This window comes from Pieris napi, chromosome 10 (assembly GCF_905475465.1).
Source record: "Pieris napi chromosome 10, ilPieNapi1.2, whole genome shotgun sequence".
NCBI lineage: Eukaryota > Metazoa > Arthropoda > Insecta > Lepidoptera > Pieridae > Pieris > Pieris napi.
The window spans coordinates 8,629,194-8,650,301 of record NC_062243.1 but is presented as its reverse complement, the minus strand read 5'-3'; the positions used below and the strand labels follow the sequence as shown (position 1 = coordinate 8,650,301).

The 21,108-nt window shown below is 34.4% G+C and overlaps 2 protein-coding genes across 6 annotated transcripts in view; one reads left to right on the top strand and one right to left on the bottom strand.

The window, feature by feature from the left end:
- The window catches only part of LOC125053082 (protein madd-4), a 219,306-nt gene that overhangs the window by 47,670 nt on the left and 150,528 nt on the right, over positions 1-21,108 (bottom strand). For all 5 annotated transcript variants that reach the window (XM_047654287.1, XM_047654290.1, XM_047654291.1 and 2 more), the window contains exons 4-5: positions 16,534-16,632; positions 4,705-4,848 (exon numbers count right to left, since the gene is read on the bottom strand). In XM_047654287.1, the coding sequence (XP_047510243.1) occupies positions 4,705-4,848; positions 16,534-16,632 (243 nt within the window). The remainder of the gene's footprint in view (positions 1-4,704; positions 4,849-16,533; positions 16,633-21,108) is intronic.
- On the top strand, positions 19,119-20,856 carry LOC125053084 (cilia- and flagella-associated protein 298). Its single transcript, XM_047654293.1, has 4 exons — positions 19,119-19,393; positions 19,640-19,810; positions 20,018-20,261; positions 20,569-20,856. The coding sequence occupies exons 1-4, from the start codon at positions 19,187-19,189 to the stop codon at positions 20,820-20,822; spliced, it is 876 nt and encodes a 291-aa protein (XP_047510249.1). The 5' UTR covers positions 19,119-19,186; the 3' UTR covers positions 20,823-20,856.

Sequence of the window (21,108 nt, the reverse complement as noted above, 5' to 3'; positions counted from 1 at the left end):
GCCATACTAAAGATTCGAAGTTCACTATAGATTTTTTTTGGGATGCTAAAGAAAAGCGCATTAAATTTAGAACTTCCTTATAATTATTATCAATATTAATGTACCGATTACGAAGACTGTTGCAAATATTTCTTCAGTATTTGATATTCAGTAAACAGTATTCTATTTTGCGTTCAAATACCTCAAACTTTAATAAGTAGACGCAATACTTTAGAATGATTTATAGAGACCATTGTTCTGATTCCATTTGCATAGAAAAATCCTTGAATAAAGTAGAAAACGCTCGTTGAAGAAACAAAGCATGCGCCAATCAGATTTAAAAGCGTCAGCAGTCAATAAAGTGGGGGCAAATAACATTTCTTATTGTCATTCATTCGGCGTCGAAGCCTCCCTCCCTAACGCCCGCTTAGGGACAGCCTCCATGCTTCTATAATGAATAAAACTTTCTGGAAGAGATTTTATAATTGGCATATTTTGCTTGTATTGTACCATTAATACTGCATTTGATTAAAACGAAGACTCACTAGAACCAATACTTTAAACTAATATAATGACGTACAAATCAGCATTGAAGGCAATAAGTAATAATATAAGATAAATATTATTTTAAAATATTAAAAACTAATTTAGTATGTAGACAGAGTTAGGTCACAGATAATATAGTGCACAAAAGAATTGACTAAAACTTCATTACTTAGAGGCTTAGATCTTACATGTTATGGTAATTTCAATAAGTTTCAAGGACTTAAACTAGCTACTTAAAGTAGTGACATAAAATTTTTACATTTTTCTCAGTCGCCATGTAAGCCCAACGTTTAAGGCTCCGTCGCGTCTCAGCAGGGAATTCACGCCGATTAAAGTCATAAGTAGCTTCGGACTGGACGCTTTGTGATGTAAGAGCTTAACTTTGATTTTATGTTTTAATAACTAGCTGTTCACTTAGATAACTTGCATTAATGCGAAAATATGGATTTTTAAAATACGTTTGATATCGAATCCATTAAAAATGGGTCAAAATAGTTTTTACGAATTACATTTTATAAATATGTAAAAGTATACCCATTCAAAATAATACTTATAGAAAATTTGACTTTAATGGCCGTGTATTTATACCTCTGTACATGAAGGGATTTCTTTTCTATATGCGCAATTGACACTTGCTTGTACGGTGAAGGTGTACATCGTATCACTTAAGCGGGCCATAGATGGACCGCATGTTGCAGACCGACTGCAACATGCGGTTTGCTCAGGAACTGCTCGAGCGGTCCGTGTATTGCGAATATGAATTTAGTATGGAAACTGCAGATCGCCGTGCGGCGACCGCTTAGAGCAGTCGGTATCGGCTGCAACATGCGTCCCGTCTATGTCCCGCTTTAGACCCAAAATTGAGCACAGAACAGAACTCTGAGACTCATACAGAGCTTTAGCCCCACGAGTCCCACAAACATAGAGCCATATTTGATTGCTTAGTATAAAATAAATTCTACTATGTATTATCAAAAGTAATTTATATTTAAACTAGTCACACAATCCCGTTTTGATACAAAATATACAGATCATACAGAGAACAATATAATGCGATTTAGATAAATCTGCGATTATAGGTAAGTGTTTTTTTGGTGGTATGTTATTATGTCGTATATTTGTCGTTAATAAGTATATATTATTATGTAGTTTTCTTAAGTATGTAATAGAACGTATTATATTAAGAAATTTTTACGCTCATATTCTGCCTTTTATATTAGATTTTTTCCAAATTGTGCTTAAATGCCTTAGCAAAAGTTAACTACAAAACCTGTCCGTTAATCTTTATTTTTCTTATTACATAAAATGAAATAAGCGTTTAACTACGAATTACTAACATAAATAAAAAGAACGTAGAATACACGTATGAATTGAATAAAACTCAAAACATAAATAGGAAAACTTTCAACAAAAATAAGCAAACAATTTATTGACTTCAGAAGTTGGTAGGCAAATTGCGAAGTTACTCGGCTACTAAATAAATTCTGTGAGACAGAGGGCTATAATTGCACTGGCCATTAGTCGAGTGCAGTCAACAATCAAGTTAGAAACTTTGAATGTGTGACGGCATGCCCACGTCATATTTAATCAATATTTAGTTTATGAAATTTGTTGCAGGAATTATGTAGTTTTGTAATAACTATGGGATACAGTGTCGCTTATATGGGTCCGTCAATATAGCTTTTTTGATATTTCTCTAAGGGTCCCCGCACATGGGCCACCGGCCACAACCACAAAACGCCGCCACTGGCATATTTCCTGTAATTTTCATACATTTTATATGGACTCGCCGCACACGGTGGCGCCGGTGGCGGCCACACGCTACAAAACGTCGCAGCTTGCTTCTTGTGGCTCGCACCGGCCACTAAACGCCGACACAAAAAGCCGCCACACGCCACTCGCGCGATTCCGCGCCCCTCTCTCCCTTACCTCAGTTAACCTGAAGTCGACGGTAACGCGGTAGATAAATATGGATATAGAATTATTTTTATCAGAGATACAATCCCGTCCTGCGATTTGGGATTCAAAAAGTGATAGTTTTAGTAATAGAGGAGAAAAATTGTGGGCCTGGGAAGAAATCTGCTAATTGTTTGTGGGAATTTTTTCTTTTTTATTTAACATTGAAGTTAAGTTTAATAAAATAATATAAAACCATATATTTATATTCTATTTTCTTGCCTCGCTATTGCTACTTTATTCATAAAATAATCTTTTAACGTATCTCTTGCTCGCTCGTGTTACTGGCCAGCCTGTATTTTGTATATTTTCGAGTCCCACTATTTTCAAAGTGTGACGAAAATTGAAACCATCCCTTTTGCGAATAAAGTTGTGCAAAATGCAACTAGATTTCACAAATCACAATGTCTTCTGAGAAATGAACAGAAGTGTTTAATAGGCGATGTAATATTCTCCATTTGTTTGCTAGTACGCCGAAGGTACACTCAATGCAACGTCTGGCACGGCTTAACCTATAATTGAAAACTTTTTTGTCTAAGTCCAAATATTTTCCAGAATATGGCCTCATCATATTTTCACTGAGGCCAAATGCTTCATCATGTATAGTTGTCAATGGTTGTCGATTACCGACCTGTCGTGGTGAGGGGATATTTAATGTCTTTCTGTGTATCCAATAACTATGGTTTCGCCTTCTACGACGACGTCTTTATATCAAAAGTAGCGCAATTAAACCTTCTTCGTCAGAGTCCATTATGATACTGCAGGCAAGGGTTAAAAAAAGTAGCAGCCACCGACCGCAAGTGTCGACCACCGGCCACAAGTGGCTGTCGCGCGCTTCAGCTACGTTTGTAGCCCCTTCTAGCTTCTCGTGGCGGCGTTTGTGGCTGTGGCGTGTGGCCCGTGTGCGGCGACAGTAATTTATAGACAGCGACGTAAGTTTTACAGAAAATGCGCATGCTACGATATTCACTAGTGCCGTAATAATCCTTGTTGTAAAACAAAAAATATGAAATTAAGAAAAATAAATTAAAATGTTAAAATATTTTGTTAATTTTTTCGTATCGTCGTTGTAAAATACATCTAAATTTAGTGTTTAAACTAAATATTATATTGACCATATTTAAAAAAAAATATCCTGAAGGTTGATGCCGAAACCGATTCAATCCTACGCAAATGTTTTTTTCAAAAATGTTAAATAAAATTTCTTTTTAAAAAGAGGTATTAAAGCCTCATTAACCCACTAACTCAAACCCCTTAACTCCCTTTATTGGTATGATACGCTACGTATAACCCGCAGAGATAGACATACTAAGGTAGGGTACGAACCCAGCGTTCTTTTCCTTAAATGTTTCTTTGAACACACTCCGTATTGTATAAACAAATGACGGTGGTACATCAACGTTTTTGAACTAAAAACATTGTAACAAAGGAACAAATTACCAACAATTCCTACAAGCAATTAAATACGTAACGGTCACGTAAATCATAGGTTTTATGTGAAAACTAGTTTAGTGGTCCATTCGTTTGAGACCTTAATAAATTGAGGTCGTTCAGTTGTAACTGTAAATCAATATCGCTAATTTCTTATGGTTTGTTTTGTTGCTGACAACTTAGAGTTGTATTCAATCACTGTTAGGTTAAGAGTAACTGTCCCATTTTTATAAATGTAATTCTACTTTACGTGTGTGAACTCCCCTTAAACGGCTGGATCGATTTGAATGAATTTCTTTGTATGCGTTTGATTGGCGTCCTGGTTAGATTCACAAATCAGCCCAGCAGAAGGCGCTGCAGTCGTATCTAGATTATTCATCTTTACTGCAACTAAACAGCTGGATTTTCAGGTACATGTCTCGGGTAGCTTAATTGGTAGAGCTCTTGGCGCGTAAACAAACGATCTGGGTTCGATTCCCAGACAGAGCCGTCCGAATTATTTTCCGTTTGCCAAAAAAGATTTCCACTGGTTAATCGCTTAAAATATCATGCAGGACAACGTCTGTCGGGTCCGCTAATTATCTAATAAAGATTCTAATAAGTTTAAAAAAACTCTGATAACTAAATAAGACAATTATTTATTTATTAAAACATCAAATTTAACAAAAGAAAGGCTATTTAGAAGTATATTAAATTTGACTTGGCATTTCCTACGCTAATGCCGAAATAGAACACATTTGATATAAAATACAATTGTATAACGTCGATTTCTAGATAAATAACTAGACGTACCTGCATATTACATATCTTGTACCGGACTGGCTCTCCCCTACAACCAACTGGTGATGAGCAGGTTCGAAGCTGTCTTGAAACGCCTCCGTCACACGTCCTTGAACATAGTGACCACTCACTCCACTGTGACCAGCCAGCACGATCCTACAAATGGAAAAATGCATAAAATATATGTTACTGTGATAATGTGACATAAGGCACATTCCTCGTTTCCAGGCATTTTTAAGGTAAGTAGTATATATTTGATTTGAAGTACGGTGCAAATACATTCATCTTAAAGCGTCTACACTCGGCCCTTTAAATCAGTGGCGATATCGGGACAATGGTGATGGGGATGAAATCGGCTCGTTGTTCGAAACGCCAGTAGCAGTAGGGTTGATAATAAAATTAGGGTACAATTTGCCTACACATCGGCGATCTAGGGAGCGATCTAGGGTGCCCACCAACACTACCTTGATATTGCCTCTGATTTTAGGGCCTTCGTTTAGTTTAGTTAGATTTAGGATTTTCATGCTGAATTATATGTCGAACATATTCTAGTTTTTACGCTATCTGCTTTAAACACTAAGCTTAGGAGGCCATATAGATTATCTACATTATATCTAATATAACATATAAACAGCCTTTAGTGCTTAATAACTTAACAATGTGTGTTTAAGTCAATTATACTACATCAACGTTTACCAACTAAATTCTTTGATAAACAATAGTATATTTGGGCCAGAGCCAAATGTAATGCTAGATTAGCCCAGATTTCAAACTGTGGACAATGTTGTCTAGGTGAAATACCATGTTAAGTATTTATGTTTCCTACGACTACGTTAATCGATAATATAATTATTTATTAACACAGAAATAAAGAGAAAGAAAGAATTAAGAATTTAGGCATTAGTATACATTTAAATAAGTTCATAATATATCCAATCGGAAGCTAAAATTAAACTGACATATGCGTTAACTTGTGTATGTAAAGTTAGCAGGTCACTTACTAGATACTTTGATATACTTACTTAAAAATTAAAGTTATGGTAACACACAATAGTTCCTGATATTGTGGTTTGGGCATTTAAGCCCAGAAAATTATGAATAATTTTAAAGCGTAAAATGTTCTGCCAACCTTTCTTCTTCATTTAGAAAAGTAAGATCTCAATAAAACAACACATACAGATTAAATAGTTCCCTTCAATTATGAAAAAATAATAATGATTAATTATAAAAAAATAATGAATAATGAAAAAAAAAATGTGTGCGTGTACTATGTGTACACACGTAAGAAGTGAAATTTCTTTATGACCTTATTTTTCGAAAAATGATCTACTATATGCAACTTAACGAAATTGGTTAAATAAAGTTCATAAATTTATAAAAAATCATCATAGACATGAATACAAATACAATTATTTCATTTTACCTTATTACTACTAAGATTATTACAGAATTTCATTAATTGTAATAGAATTATTACTATCATTGTTATCGTTATTATATATTTTTGTTATTGATGGCTTCGAATCTCTTCGGATCAACCGTGGTAGGGACAAGAAAAAGATGGCGCGTAACCGAAAAACGTGACGATTTGCTACAAAATTTCTCCCATTCGTCGATAGAAAATTCATTCTAACGCTGATAAAGAAGTTTGACTTCAAAAAGCAAAATGGCGCGTAACTGAAAAACGTGACGATTTGCTACAAAATTTCTCCCATATGTCGATAAAGAACTTTCATTCCAACGCCGATAAAGAAGTTTGACTTCAAAAAGCAACATGGCGCGTAACCGAAAAATGTGACGCGTAACGAAAAAATGTTACACTAAAATTTTTTTCCAACCCCGATAAAGAAGTTTCACTTCAAAAACTAAATAATAAGCATTTTTATAACAAAATTATGTTATAACTCCGTAGTTAAGATTAGATCTACATATCTAGGAATGACAGTTAAAGCCTCGACGACCAAAACACGCTTTCTTTCAGCAGATGAATAATGACAACATTTTACTGATATCCAAAAATTGAAAATAAAATAATTCTTGGGTCTGACTGAGAACACCATCAACCTAACACTACAATTCCGTATTTCTAGGATAGTAGATAGAGAATTATTGGTTCGTAGAAAATGTTACCTAAACGATAGAACGTAACTTAGATATTTATATTTTGAACAATATAAGATTTTCATCACGTGTCCGTTTTGCATAATACTGACCAGAATAACAATTATTCTTACAAAGCTTCGAGCATGGAGATTTAACCTTTATATATATGCATTAGGGCATATATTAGCTTGCAGGATTACTAACCATTTAGTAAAGATTTCTAATATATTGGGTGAAATATGGAAAACGGCTTGGGAATAACGTTTATTTATCATCGTTTAAGACACTTGTTCGGGGACGAATAAATTTCGTGGCCTTTTAATATTCTTTGGTAATTGATATTTCAATTTATTTATTTATCTATATCACAAAGCTGTTGGTCTAGTGGCTTGAGCAATTTTCATTCCTGAGTAGGATCTCCAGCTGTGTATCCATAGATATTACTTTCTACGTGAGGAAACCGGCATGCTTTACCACCAAAAAGGCGACGGCGTTTTTCAGGCACAAAAGGCTGATCTCGGTTCGCCTATTCAGAAAATATCACAAAACAGATAACGATATATATATGCATGGTAGGATTTTGGCGACACTGATATTTCAGAATATTTTTTTGTGTTTATTTATCAAGTAAGACTTTAGATCACGCTAAAAGCTAATTTATATCTACGGAGTACCTCATACGTCTTAAATACAAAAAAATAAACTTCAAAATCGTCTAATTGTAAATCAAAACCATTCCGGAACACCGGAATTTTTAATTATAATGTGTCCATCCATTAAGGAGGAGTTTAATTACAAAAAACACACACAGAAGATTTATATATATTTATTCAGCTGAACGAGCAATCTTGGACCCAAGCTTCCCTACCCATCCGTTATGGTGGTTTAGGGATTCGCAAAATTTCCAGTGTCGCTTTGCCAGCCTTTCTATCTTCTGTCCATAGTTCAGCAAATCTCATAAGTAAAATTTTAAGGGCTTCCCCTTCAAACTTTGAGATTGCTGGCTTGGAAGAAGCTAGAAACGCCTTCTTGATTGCATGCCCAGGTCAAAATTTTCCATTATCTCTAAATTCACAGAGGAGCTGGGATGACATACACTGCAAACTGACTTTTGACGATCTTTTGAGTTGTAGTACAGGTTCGGCGCGTGCTAGGCTTTTGGCCGTGGGTACGCATGAGGCTGGCTACTGGCTTCACGCTTACCCATCGTCAAATACAGGAACTTTTCTTGAGCCTGACACGCTTCGAATCGCAACCTGTCTACGGCTTGGGGTTCCGGTCTGCGCTCCTCATATATGTCCCTGTGGCAGTGTTGTCGACAAGTTAGGACATCACGGCCTGTCATGCCAAAAAAGTGCAGGCCGCTTCTCGAGACATGCCGCACTTAACGATATCATACGCCGTTCCCTTGCCACCGTCAACGTGCCAAGTCTACTTGAGCCGAGTGGTATTGCAAGGGACGATGGCAAGAGACCGGACGGTATGAGTTTATTTCCATGGAAGATGGGCCGGGTACTGGTATGGGATGCAACCTGTTCAGACACGCTGTTGGTTCCCATCTACATGGAACCAACAACAGAGCTGGTGCGGCTTGTCAAGCGGCTAAAAAAGCTAAAGCATGCAAATACAGGGGTCTAGGCTCAGAATATGATTTTGTCCCATTCGGTGTCGAGACCCTTGGTCCGTGGGGTCCTAGCGCTTTAAGGCTTTTTAAAGAAATTTCAAAAAGGTTAGTCGACATCACAGGAGACCGAAGATCTGGCAGCTACCTCGGACAAAGAATTAGTCTAGCAATTCAAAGGGGGAACGCTGCCAGTATCTTCGGAACCTTGCCTAAAGGGACTCCTTTTAATGATATATTTTAGTTTATGTTAAGTTTAGTTATTTATTTCAATGTATATTATTTTATTATTAGTTTTATTCATAATTTATTACATAATTTATTATCATCATTGTTCAACTCATGTATATACTAAAAATAATTATTATATGCAGTCATCTGAATGCGCACCGTCTTAGAACGGTTCGACTACCAACCGGCTTTATTTATAAAGAAGGTCTCCAATATAGGTTTTAATAAGTCAATATAAAAGTGACACTAGGGGTCTATTCGAAAATATCATAATTCAAAATAAAAATACTATTTGTCTAGGATATTACACTTTCCTACAAATAAACAAAATAAACAGGATAATGTATAAGCCAATTTTCTCACAAATATCATGGAATCCGTGAAACACGAACATGATACAATTTACATAAACACAAGGAGAATGGAGAAATCGAGAAAAATTAGCTTTCTCGCTTGTAGTGATGTTGACGTTCCTTCGATATTTCTTTGGAGGAAACACACTTTTACAGATTTTATTGGTTAAATTACAATGATACTTAAGTGCTCAGCCTTGCGATTCTGTAACTCACTTTACGAACTCTCACGGCGGTTTTCACAGAGGCTGAGAAGGAGGGAGCTTGTAGTTTATTGTTTATCAGAATGCCAAATCGTAAAATGACTGCTTCACGACTGATTTGAGCGCGACGCGAGCGCGCCGCTGTGAGAGTTCGAAAAGTGAGTTACAGAATCGCAAGGCAGTTCTAAAAAGGATGCACTACCATCAACGTGATTACTGAAACAAGCTTCTACCATAGAACTATAACCAATAAACATAGATAAATTAACTTAATGGCTACATTAACATTAACAAATATTACTCTTATATATTATGTCGAAAAACAAATAATATTGTAGTAGTTAACGTAGAATGTTGATATTTCCTTATAATTAATGCAAAAACTTATAACAAAAAGTGAAAAAGATATTAGGTACCCTTTAATTAAGGGTTAAATTCCATTCCAGACAATGAGGTTATATTCGTCTTGTAGGAAAATAATCTATGGTATAGCTAATTAGTCACTTATGGTTTTAATATCAATATAATACAAATAAAACCTGTTATCCATACATATTAGTATCGATAAATTGACAACACTACACGTAAAAAGCAATTGACTGCTGTCTGATGTTATCCAATTACAAAGCTTTTGATTTACATTTATTATTTTTAAACATCCTGTTCGTCATAATGATGAGAACAATTCTTGCCAAAAAATAGAAAGATATTGTTATGCCTGTATGCTATTTAGGTTTTGTTTTTCAATGCTGATGTAATGGAAAATACCTTATGTTCATAGTATTGTCTTTTATTGACATAACCTTTACACATTTAAAGAAAAAACGTTTTAACCGGATTAAACACCGTGACCACGCACGCTGTAAAGCACGCGAAACGTCGGATAAATTTAAAATTATGTTAAAAAATTGTAAATTTATAATAATACATAACGTTAATCCGGTTAAAAAGTTTTTTCTTTATACCTTATGTTTTAACGCATTTTTTATAGGGGTATCACATGACAGAAATTAGTACCTACAATATGAGCATAGATTACATATTATGTAATCTATGCTCACCAGTGACAGTTTCAAACTTAGTGACGTATGTCAACGTTAATGTTAGTTTTTGACAACTCGAACACGTCCATATTACACACAATAGGTTTAGTTAGTTATTAATTCTGGAGTTGTTTTTTATACCTGCAATAGTTTATTGTTACTATCCCATGTTAACTATTCGATTTTTCGGATTAACGGTATCGAATCTATGGAATTCGATTCGATAGAAGACACAATTAATATTGATTGTTGAGTTATGCTGCAGTGCTCGATAATGCAATGCAATGACTCGAAGCGGAACTAATCTACAAAATTATTTGAACTAATTGATATATAAAAAATACACAACATTAAAACTGAAAACAAGTTCCTTCGATAATAAGCCCAACTTATGGTCGAAGGTACTACCAAGAACGGAAACGATTGGTTAATAAAGGGTAACAGTTCCCAGTGAAATGTTAAAAACAATAGCCTTTAAGAAAAATAAAATGTTACGGTGAAAGTGATAAAACGTCAATTAAAATCCCTCAATGCCGTATTTTCTTGCTGGCAACACAACTGAATTGTATATTTGTCAAGCACATAATTGGCGGCAAAATAGAGCTGTTTCTTTCGCCACTTAACCTAAAATTCAGTTTTATTGTAGTACTGGAAAGTTGTAATCACGAAAATACCTTAAATGTTTTATGATATAGCGATGTTTATGTTTTAGTTACCTAAATTTACATATACATTTGTTTTAATGAGAATAAGTATTGTATGGTTCACATAATTTGGCTGTGTTTTGATTTTTTTTTTATAGAACAGGGGGCAGGAGGCTCACGGGCTCGGCACGGGCAGGAGGCTCACCTGATGTTAAGTGATACCGCTGCCCATGGACACTGTCAATGCCAGAGGGCTCGCGAGTGCGTTGCTGGCCTTTTAAGAATTGGTACGCTCTTTTCTTGAAGGACCCTAAGTCGAATTGGTGCGGAAATACTTCAGATTAAAATATATGAAAATCTAATAACGCACACACAGGTTTAAAGATGACGGGGTTATTTTGTTACCTATGTTTTACATTTTACCATTCGCCATTCATATAATTGCTGATTGCTTGATTTTTGTGATCGAATGTGAGGAATTAATATAGGTATTCGGTAATTTTTAAATATATTATTTTATTGGTCAACAATCTTTATTTGGAGAAATACTCCTAACTTAATAACATAAAACATAAATAATTGTTGAACACACTCATTGCTTTCCACTTTTTAAACTTTTTATTTTTTCTGTAATTTTATATTGAGTTGTCCGAGTTACTGTACTAGCGTAAAGGCGTTGTTGTAATAATATATCTTAAAAACTGTATTATCTTGCATGTAATGAATAAAACACACGCGAACGAATATTTCACAGCTAAAAATCTGTGCGGAATTTTACATTCACAAATGCTAGTTTCAACAAAAGCGACTAACAATAAGCATTGTAATGAATATTCTTTTGCTATTTTTCCTTAACGACGACATATTTTAACATATTTATATCGTGATTTTACCTACCGGTTCTATTCTTGACAAACGTAACGAGCCTTTGGCTAAAATCTTTTGTGGCGTTTCGTTTCTGTATAAAAATAATCTTTTTTAAAACCTGCTTTTTGCTTTCTTTACGAATACTTCGGCTTGAGCGTAGCAATAAATTTCTATAGACGAAAAATATGGCACAGAGCGCCCCACGCTTTTCCACAATAATACCAGTATTTTTTGTTCATTACCATTTTCAGACTAAATTTGGAATTATTTTTCACTTTTTAGTTTGATGTGCTTTAAAAGCGTGTTTTTTAGTTTTTTTCAACTATTATTTATTTTTAGTTTTTTTTCGGATTATTGCATGTCATCGATCTTTGACAGGTGCGCAAAATTTGAATAAAATCTGTCCGTTTAAAGTAGGTTAAAATCGAGTCCGAAGGAGTCGGTTACATACATACATACAGGTGAAGCTAATATAAAGCGTGTAAAAACTGTCAACGTGATGACAACCTTCAAAAACAACTTTCTCTTGTTTTCTCACAAACTTTAAGTAGTAAATAGGAAACTGAAAAGCAAGATGGTACTCAACCTTCACTGTGGACGGTCTCTGCCCATTATTATTATTGCCCACCTTAGGACCGGGTTCGTATAAACCAATACGGTTTCAGTTATTTCTTTCACTATAAGAAAACTACTTTTAAATTAAGAACTGCTTTTAAGTCATCATTTTTAATCACAGATTTTATTCAAATTTTGCGCACCTGTCAAAGATCGATGACAATGCAATAATCCAAAAAAAAAAAAATATTAACTAAAAAATAGTTTAAAACAACTAAAAAACACACTTTTAAAGCACATCAAACGAAAAAGTGAAAAATAATTCCTAATTTAGGCTGAAAATGGTAATGAACAAAAATACTGGTATTATTGTGAAAAAGCGTGGGTTGCTCTATAGACGAAAAATATGGCACAGAGAGCCTCTAGTTTGATGTGCTTTAAAAGCGTGTTTTTTAGTTTTTTTAAACTATTATTTATTCATAAATGAAATCAAAACTAATTTTAACTAATTATTTTTATTATTACTATGTAGGTTAAGCAAATTGTAAATACTTTAATGAATACCAAATAAGTAATGAAAACCCCTGCTATACAATACCAATATAAAAATCACGAAAGTCGATATCCGAAAATATTTGCTTATTCCTTTGGTGGTGCATTTCATACCTTGTCGTTAGCATGTAATTCAGAGTTGCATGTTTCATGCACGAACGTTTTCTGCATTGAAATAAGCGTTTGACTGAAAACATTAAATCGAAAACTGTTATATACAAAATCATATTTATGCTTAAATAATATATTTTATAAGACATACATGAAGGCAGTGCTAATAATATTGCCGTAGATTTATTCATAAAATCTAAATCATTATTGCGAACTGATTTATTCGCCCACCGATATCTTTCAATTATATAAAAGTTATAACAACGCAATTTGATGGATTTCTGAGATATAAGATAGCTTTGATGAATAACAATAAAAAGGTTTTTATAAATAACTAGCCTATACCGGCTTCGCATAGACACATTATTTAATACAGTTTGAAAATAGACATATACCTACAAGTTGACGGTGTTAACAAAAAGAAAAATATATAATTGACAAAATTATTGACACATATTTTTAGCCGACTACAAAAGCCCTCCTTTGGGGCTTTTAAAAGGGGAGGGGATTTAAAATTCGAAGATTTTTCGGAGTTGGAGTTAAGTGTTACACCTACAACACCATGAGGGTTTTTTTGAAGGCCTTTATGCTAGTGGACTTCTCTTCAAGGCCCCTAGGTCGTAACGGTTCGGAAATACCTGGAATGGAGCCACCATTCCATAAAGTGGTGGTGCGCGGGAAGCAGTTAAGCGCTCTGCCGTGGAACGCTAGACCTCAAAGAACCGATAGAAGATGACTCTAAACATGACGTATGTTGGTTCTTTAAAACAATATTTGTATTTGTTCATACAAGGACTATATATAATCTCGTATCCTAAGCATTTAACTCCTAAAATAATAACAGTATTACAAAGTATTCACGCCGAAATAAATGGCCTTTCGGAAAGAGACCTACACCTTTTATTTTACTTCCACGGAAACAAATTCACCGTACCAGCTATCGAAATTACATTTCGCAATTGTTTATGACCATACCAATATTCATTACTCAAAAGGAAAGCGAAAAAAATTGCCACGAAAATTTTCTCGCTAAGTGAAATCGGCACAAAACGCTCAAACGATTTTCAGTTCGTTTCACGAAAAACTTATTTCATATTACTTTGTCCCACATATGCTTTAAGAAAATTCTTGTTTCCCGGACTAAAATGTATTTGTATTGTTTCTTAGTTGAATGCTATTTTTATAAAAGCGTTCTTAAATAAACTATGTCAGCTTTCGCAGTGGAAGTACCTCGTTAGTTATTTTTCTTTTGCTAGTCTTATAAAAACACGCTTCACCTATTGCAACGCATTTATATTCAATACAATACTAGTATATGTATAACAAAATTACCTTTGTCTTACAATTATCAATATGCTTTTCACCAGTCTAAGTAACACGAGTGACTTTCAACTATAAGACCATGCGTTTAAGCCGTTAGTTTTTAGGGATAGAAATGCCAATTTAGAGTCTCTAGATGAGAAAAATTGCTGACAATTATTATTATTCGGACCGTCGAGTAATGTCAATAATTTAAAGCAGTTTTTCTATGTGTCTTCACTAATTTTTATTTCTGTTAATTTTAATTTCAAGGTTTAATATTATTAATATATGTATCTGGTTTGTCTTAGAACCAAAAGAAGCAAAGAACAAACAAACGTGAAAGTAAAACAGATGTAGGAATATACTACGCTGAATATTTTCAACCCAGTTTTTGCGTGTTTGTTTGAATTTAATCCTTAATTATCGTGTAAGAAAATTGGTATAAAGATATACAACGTATTATCGTGAAGCGCAAAGGCGAGGGTAAAAATAGGCCGCGCGCCGCTTAGTTTGAATTTACAATCACTCCATAGGAAGGGTTGTCTATGGTACAAAGTATAAGCGCAAGAGTCAAAATGTACTTTGATCATCAACAACATAAATTACTTATTATATAAATACATTACAATACATATATAAATACGTTAAATGTATGACGAACAAAGTTGATACATGACTTAATGTCTTTCGAGTGCGATGTCAGCATTTTTTTTTAAATGGAATCTCGCTGTTGGCCTTAAGGGCCTTTACAGCTCAGCTCGAAAAAAAGAATGGGCGTTGTCGGCCTTTTAAGAATTGATGCGTTCTTTTGTATGACCCTTAATTGGTTCGGCAATACCTCGACGTGCAGCTGGTAATAGTGCACGAAGTATAGTGGTGGTGCGTAGCAAAAAGTATCGTTAAATTCAAAGCTCGCTTTATCTTTCATTTAGCACCACAGCCATGCAAGCTCAAGTAACAGTGACATATGCAAATTTCGACACCCGCCCGCTACCGAGTTTAATTTATCAACCTCCCACTGTTTTTATTTGTTTAGCTCCAAATAGCACTTAATCAACTTGGTTAAGTTCAACAGAGAGGAAGAAGTGATCAAAATGCGAATACAAGGGCCTCTTTAAATATTTGAACTTTATAAGTATTTAATTCTAAACGTCACGTTCTTATGTCGATAATACTGGTAGAAAACATATTTAGTGTCGTTACGGCAGTAAATTCAAAATTCAAAAATCATTTATTCACGTAGGTACACTTGTGAATCGTCATTAAAGAAATACATATTAATGCTTCTAATTTTACATTTACTGCGAGTTCTCAAATCAAGGGCGTAGAACGGAAGAGAAGAACTGGCAATAAACTCTCCGCCACTCTTTTTAATCGCCATGTTTTTTTTTTTTAAGAGGTGTTATTGAAAAAATAGAGAAAGTACCCAGAAGGCTTTTAAAAAGTAATCTAAATTACAAGCTGGAAGGTTTGACACATAATATTGAGGTTCTTGCTTATCCACGGAAAGGCGCAATAGGCCACATCGTATTTGATGAATTAATAATTGACGGTATATTTTCTGCTGAATATTTTCAAGTAAACAGAAACATAACTTAGCGTTTAAAGAGAATGAAGGAGAGTTTATCGCCAATTCTCGCTCGTTCTACCCCCTTAATTTGAGAAATGGCAGTAAATGAAAATATAAAAATAGCAATTTTTTGTTGACATTAGGTTACCTATAGGTATGAATAAATTATATTCACGTCTAATTTATTAGTAGGGCTTATTACTCGGTCTGTTTATATTGTAAGCTTATCTAACTTTTTACAAAACAAGACCTTTTACATATTCACTATTTTATTTCTTTATGTATGTTTCACAAACCCGTATAGCATTTATTTATTTACTACATAAAAAATCCAAACAATAATATACAAACACTACACTCGTAATTTATACACTACTTTAAATTATTAAGAATGTTTTTCAACTATTTAAAAATAAAAACATCTTACATGCTCAGTCTTCCCAAGTTTTTTTTTCAAAATAATAAATATAAGAGCTAAAACCTCCTGGATAAGAATTTAAAGGGTCCGATGCAGTTGTCTATTCGTATTTATTAACGTCTCGCTTTAAAAAATTCGGCCACATCGATCACAGACCCGAGTCCTGTGGCCTATTATTTCTTAAATATGAAAACAGGAATCAACATCAGAGCAAAATCGAAATAGAAGAATATGGCCTTGGCTATTTTAATTTTATTTCTTAGCCTACCTTGCCATGATGTGTGGTGTTGTCGTGGTGTGTATCTGCCAGTACTGGATCTTCGGTAGAAATGTCGTGGCCGTGTCTATGAGCGCAGTGTCCCGGTATCTGTAACAATAGATATCATTATTAATTGCAATAACGTGACGAGGATTTATATTGTGAACTGTTAGCTAAGCCGCGCAAATCTCAACCCAATACGTCCTGAGTCCGTTTCTGGTTCTTTATTGGCCTATTCGATGTTTGGATTTAAGCCATGTTGGGACTGGTGTTAAAAAAATTCCAATTGCAATAGTGATACTAATCTCGATGTTGTATGCTGTTAAGATGTAGTTTTATATCTGTTCGTTCTCGCATCATGAAGTACAAAAACTCAACTTTGAAGTCAGGAGCGCAACCGCTCTTAGGAGTTACAGATGATGTTTATCATCACAATACGAGCGAGGAAAGTATCACTAAAGGTGAAGCAGGGGTTTGAACCCCAAAGATGAAACAAGCCTAAATGCTAGGCTAATAGTACTTTGTTAGCTGATGTTTGTCTAAAATAGAATGAATAGTTATTGCGTAGAAATTATTTAATTATTAACACTTATCATTAAGGTTATAGCGCCATTTCTGGTTTATTTTTACTAATATAGTAAAATATTTGGGTTGATTTTTGCTGCATAATGTAATAAAGTATTGTAAATTAATTTTGTAAATAAATTTATTGTTAACAGACCCTTTACCGGCGAAGATGTATTTCTGCGTATATTTTATTGTTTCTGTGCCCACCAACCCGAAACAATTATAGTAGCGCAATACATCTATATGAGATATGTATTCGTAGGATTGATAAAATTAAAATAGTATGTCAAAGATTGAAAATTTATTTCAAACACAAGTGTATATTTTCTGAGCAATTTATCAGCATCTTATCAGAGAGCCGCGGACAGAGCATTATCCGAGCCAGTGAGCTTCGCGGTACATTAGTGCGGGTACATTAGACCCGGCTACCTAAATGTCCGGCTGTCGATAACATACTATAATTGGATTAATTTCGTTTGAGATTTTTTATTCCTTTTTGCTGTGTGAAAATGTACGGCGCTGTTGCTTTGTTGGTTACTTGTCTTGTTAAATTATAAAAGAATAATTTTAGGAGGGTGAGGATTGGTCATATACTATTCTCTCTCTTGCTTAACCAATCTTTTGATTATTTTGATATAAACCGAAAATTTCAACAGAATAAAATTTTATGAATTATTTGCTATAGTTAAAATCGTGTCTGTCGTCTTTGAGTCTGCTTTTTTGTAGCTTTGAATACTCGGTCTATTAAATAATGATATTATATGAGCGTGAAGGTAATGGAAACTATCATTATCTTTCTGTTTTCATATTGTCTATAAATACACAAAATTATCACTCTAGTTTTAATTACTTGCTTTCTACTTCTGTAAATTTTAATTACAGAAGTAGAAATCGCACTTCACTCGCAGAAAATCTCGAAAAATATCTCCGCAAGCTTCTTACCGCTTCTTAGCACGAAAGTTTTTTTTAAATAATGTTACTTTTATTTCTAATGAATTTTTATTACAGCCTGGCGATTCTTCTTTAGAGCAGTCATTTTACGATTTGGCATTCTGATAAACAATAAACTACAAGCTCCCTCCTTATCAGAATGCCAAATCATAAAATGACTGCTTCACGACTGATTTGAGCGTGACCGCCGCTGCGTAAACCGCTGTGTGAGTTCGAAAAGTGAGTTACAGAATCGCAAGGCTGATCAGCATTGCCTTTATTTAGTCTGGCTAGTATATGCGACATACTAGTATGCATACCGTATATTTTTACCAATCGCTTGGAGTAATATAACACACGGCGGCCGCCTGGATCCAGATTGAGAATGTAAAACGAAATAGTGATATGAATGAATCCGCCCGTATCGCATTTCATGTCTGTTTATGTTCGTTTGGGCTAGAGATGCATTTGACCAATCAGAAACAAACGAAACGTCTTTCGTTTTTTATTCGAGATTATCTATTTAGGAGAGCTGGCCTAGTTGTTTTAATGTGTTACTCGGATATTGTACTTATACGTTCGAATCATGACCGCACCAATGGAGGTTTCTTTTTATGTGCGCAATTAACACTCGCTTGTATGTGAAGGAAAATGTCGTGAGGAAACGGGTATGTCTTAGATCTAAAGTTCTAAAAAAATGTGTGTCTGAGCCGCAGAAGGCTAATAAACTACTTGCCTATTAAAAAGTGGTCGTGAAACCGATACAGAAATCTGAGTTGCAGGTTGTGACGTCACTGGTTTTTTTACTTTCCAAAGAAATTGCATTTGACAGCTGTGCTTTTCTACAGAATAATAAATAACCGGACTTTAAAATGAACAGCTGGTATATCTACGTATATAATAGAATGTTATCAAGAAAAAACATTGTGGGACTTGGCGATATTGATCCTATTTAATTAGCCTATTAACTATTATTAATCGGAACGCGAGCGAGCTATATTCTACACAAACTCTTTCGCAAATAACTGGCCATATAGATGTGCTAAAAAGATAATTCTATTCACGGTATTCACGCTACTCTGTTGCTATAGCAACCTATGATAGCAACGTTTGTTTTATCATTATTATCGACTACAAAGATCGTAAAAGCTGCACTTTGTACAAAATGGTGCTTTTTCTTGTAAAAAGAGGTGACGAAAACCAATTTCTATATGAAACAAATGTTGAAAATTCAGTAGATGACGTAGTAAGGGATATTGCGTCGATATTCAACGGACGATTGAAGATTACGAGAATTTGTTACGAGTTAGAGGAACTGTGGAAGCATGGAACGTTTTTACCAACAGAAATGCAGGGGCTCACTGAAGAACAGGTTAGTTAATTCTATAATATAGCGTTTCATAGGGTAATCCACGTTTTGATAAAATTCTCTTATATGTAAAAAATGGGTTTATTATTTAACGATAGGAATTTGGACTTGAGGTGAAATTTTGGTTGAGTCTGTAAAAAATAATAACTTAAAAACCGTGAAATGAAAGATTCAGCTGCACAAGTTGCATGGAATTCTTCATACTGAAATTGTGTAGTAATACGTATACATGACTTATTACTATTATAGATACTAGAATTAAAGCTAGAAGATCCATGGGCACTACGGTGTGCCCCACAAGGGTACGTGGTGGCAAAAGACGAAATGGGTCGTCGCTGTGGCCTTGCCCCACCACCAAATCTTCAGGAAGTCCTTAAAAAAGCCGCTGAGTTTGCTAAAGAAACGATAAGTAAGAAGCACGTAAGTATATTTTTAAGCAGCTATTTTAATATTTTATTAGATAGTTATAGTTTTTAAAACAACTTTTATTTTAACATTGTTTTTTGACCTTACTTAATTTATATATTAAAATATTTTAACAGGAATCCAAAATACAATTAGTTGTAAACATCTTTAGGAGACTCTAATTTGCAATATTTCTTTCGTAAAAAACGAAATAATTTGTAGGTGGACCTTCGAAAGTGTATGACTCAAAAAGATGTAGCAAGGGCCTTGGAAGAACTCCTTGGTGCAACCAAAATCGTCTTTCCTGCTGGTCTTCCTCCCCACGACCCTGTTAGAATGGAGCTCGATAATGTTGAGGATCTGACTGGAACCCAGGCAGCCAACGAGGTGATCGACCCATCCAGGGCCTGCCTTTGGGCTTGCGGGAAAAAATTTATCAACGGAAATAAGCTCAGTGATCATTTGGGTATGAATTATGTTTTTTTTTTTTAACGATGTAATCTAAGGAAATTTCGAAGTCGCGTAGGAGTTTACACATGTCATGTACTCGTTGTGTACTTATATATTTGCTACACGGATTTTAGTAAAAATACAATAAAAGCTTCCTGGTGATAATAATTTCTTCTTTTAACCTTTGATCTGCAAGGAAATTATTGTAATATTTTTAAGTTCACATATTATCATGTCTTTATAGAAAGTAGAATATAGGAATATTGCAAACTTAGTTTGAACATGAAATATGAGCTTTGATACATCTATATTCATATTTTCAGGTAAAAATGACAAAACCAAAGTGACGGTAAAGTTGTGCAGTGCATCGGAAGCAGCACCAGGAAGGGAGCCAATACTGACCGAAGACGAAAGAAAACAGTTAATGCTACAAGCGTACCGGAAACAGGAGGAATGGAAGAAATTAGAGCAAGATGATGATGACAACTACTTGAACTCCAAGTGGTCTGACGGACAGAATCTAAAGAGGCAATTTCATGGTTTAAATAATATATCTTGGAGACCAGGTGGAAAATAATACGAAAAAGCTTATGTTGTGCTTATGCAATTAACTTAAAAAATTAACCTTATTTACATTTATTGTTAAGACAGTTCAAACAATATAATTTGTTACTTTCGATCGCGACTAAACTTTGAATGTTTTAGTTCATTGATCAGTTTTAATAATATTTTAATAAGAGTTATGTTCTCCTTTCTGCTGAAACAATTGAAGCAAGGTTTCTACTTGATTTTACGTACACCTTGGTTTTAGTTAAAAGCCATGTATTTACTTTATAATTGTATTTAAGTTTTTAGTATTCGCT

Excerpts from the sequence above, each read along its gene's own strand:
- LOC125053084 (XM_047654293.1), top strand. The coding sequence starts at position 19,187 with ATGGTGCTTTTTCTTGTAAAAAGAGGTGACGAAAACCAATTTCTATAT. Across the intron at positions 19,811-20,017 it reads AAACGATAAGTAAGAAGCAC|GTGGACCTTCGAAAGTGTAT; the intron begins GTAAGTATATTT and ends AATAATTTGTAG. Across the intron at positions 20,262-20,568 it reads TAAGCTCAGTGATCATTTGG|GTAAAAATGACAAAACCAAA; the intron begins GTATGAATTATG and ends TCATATTTTCAG.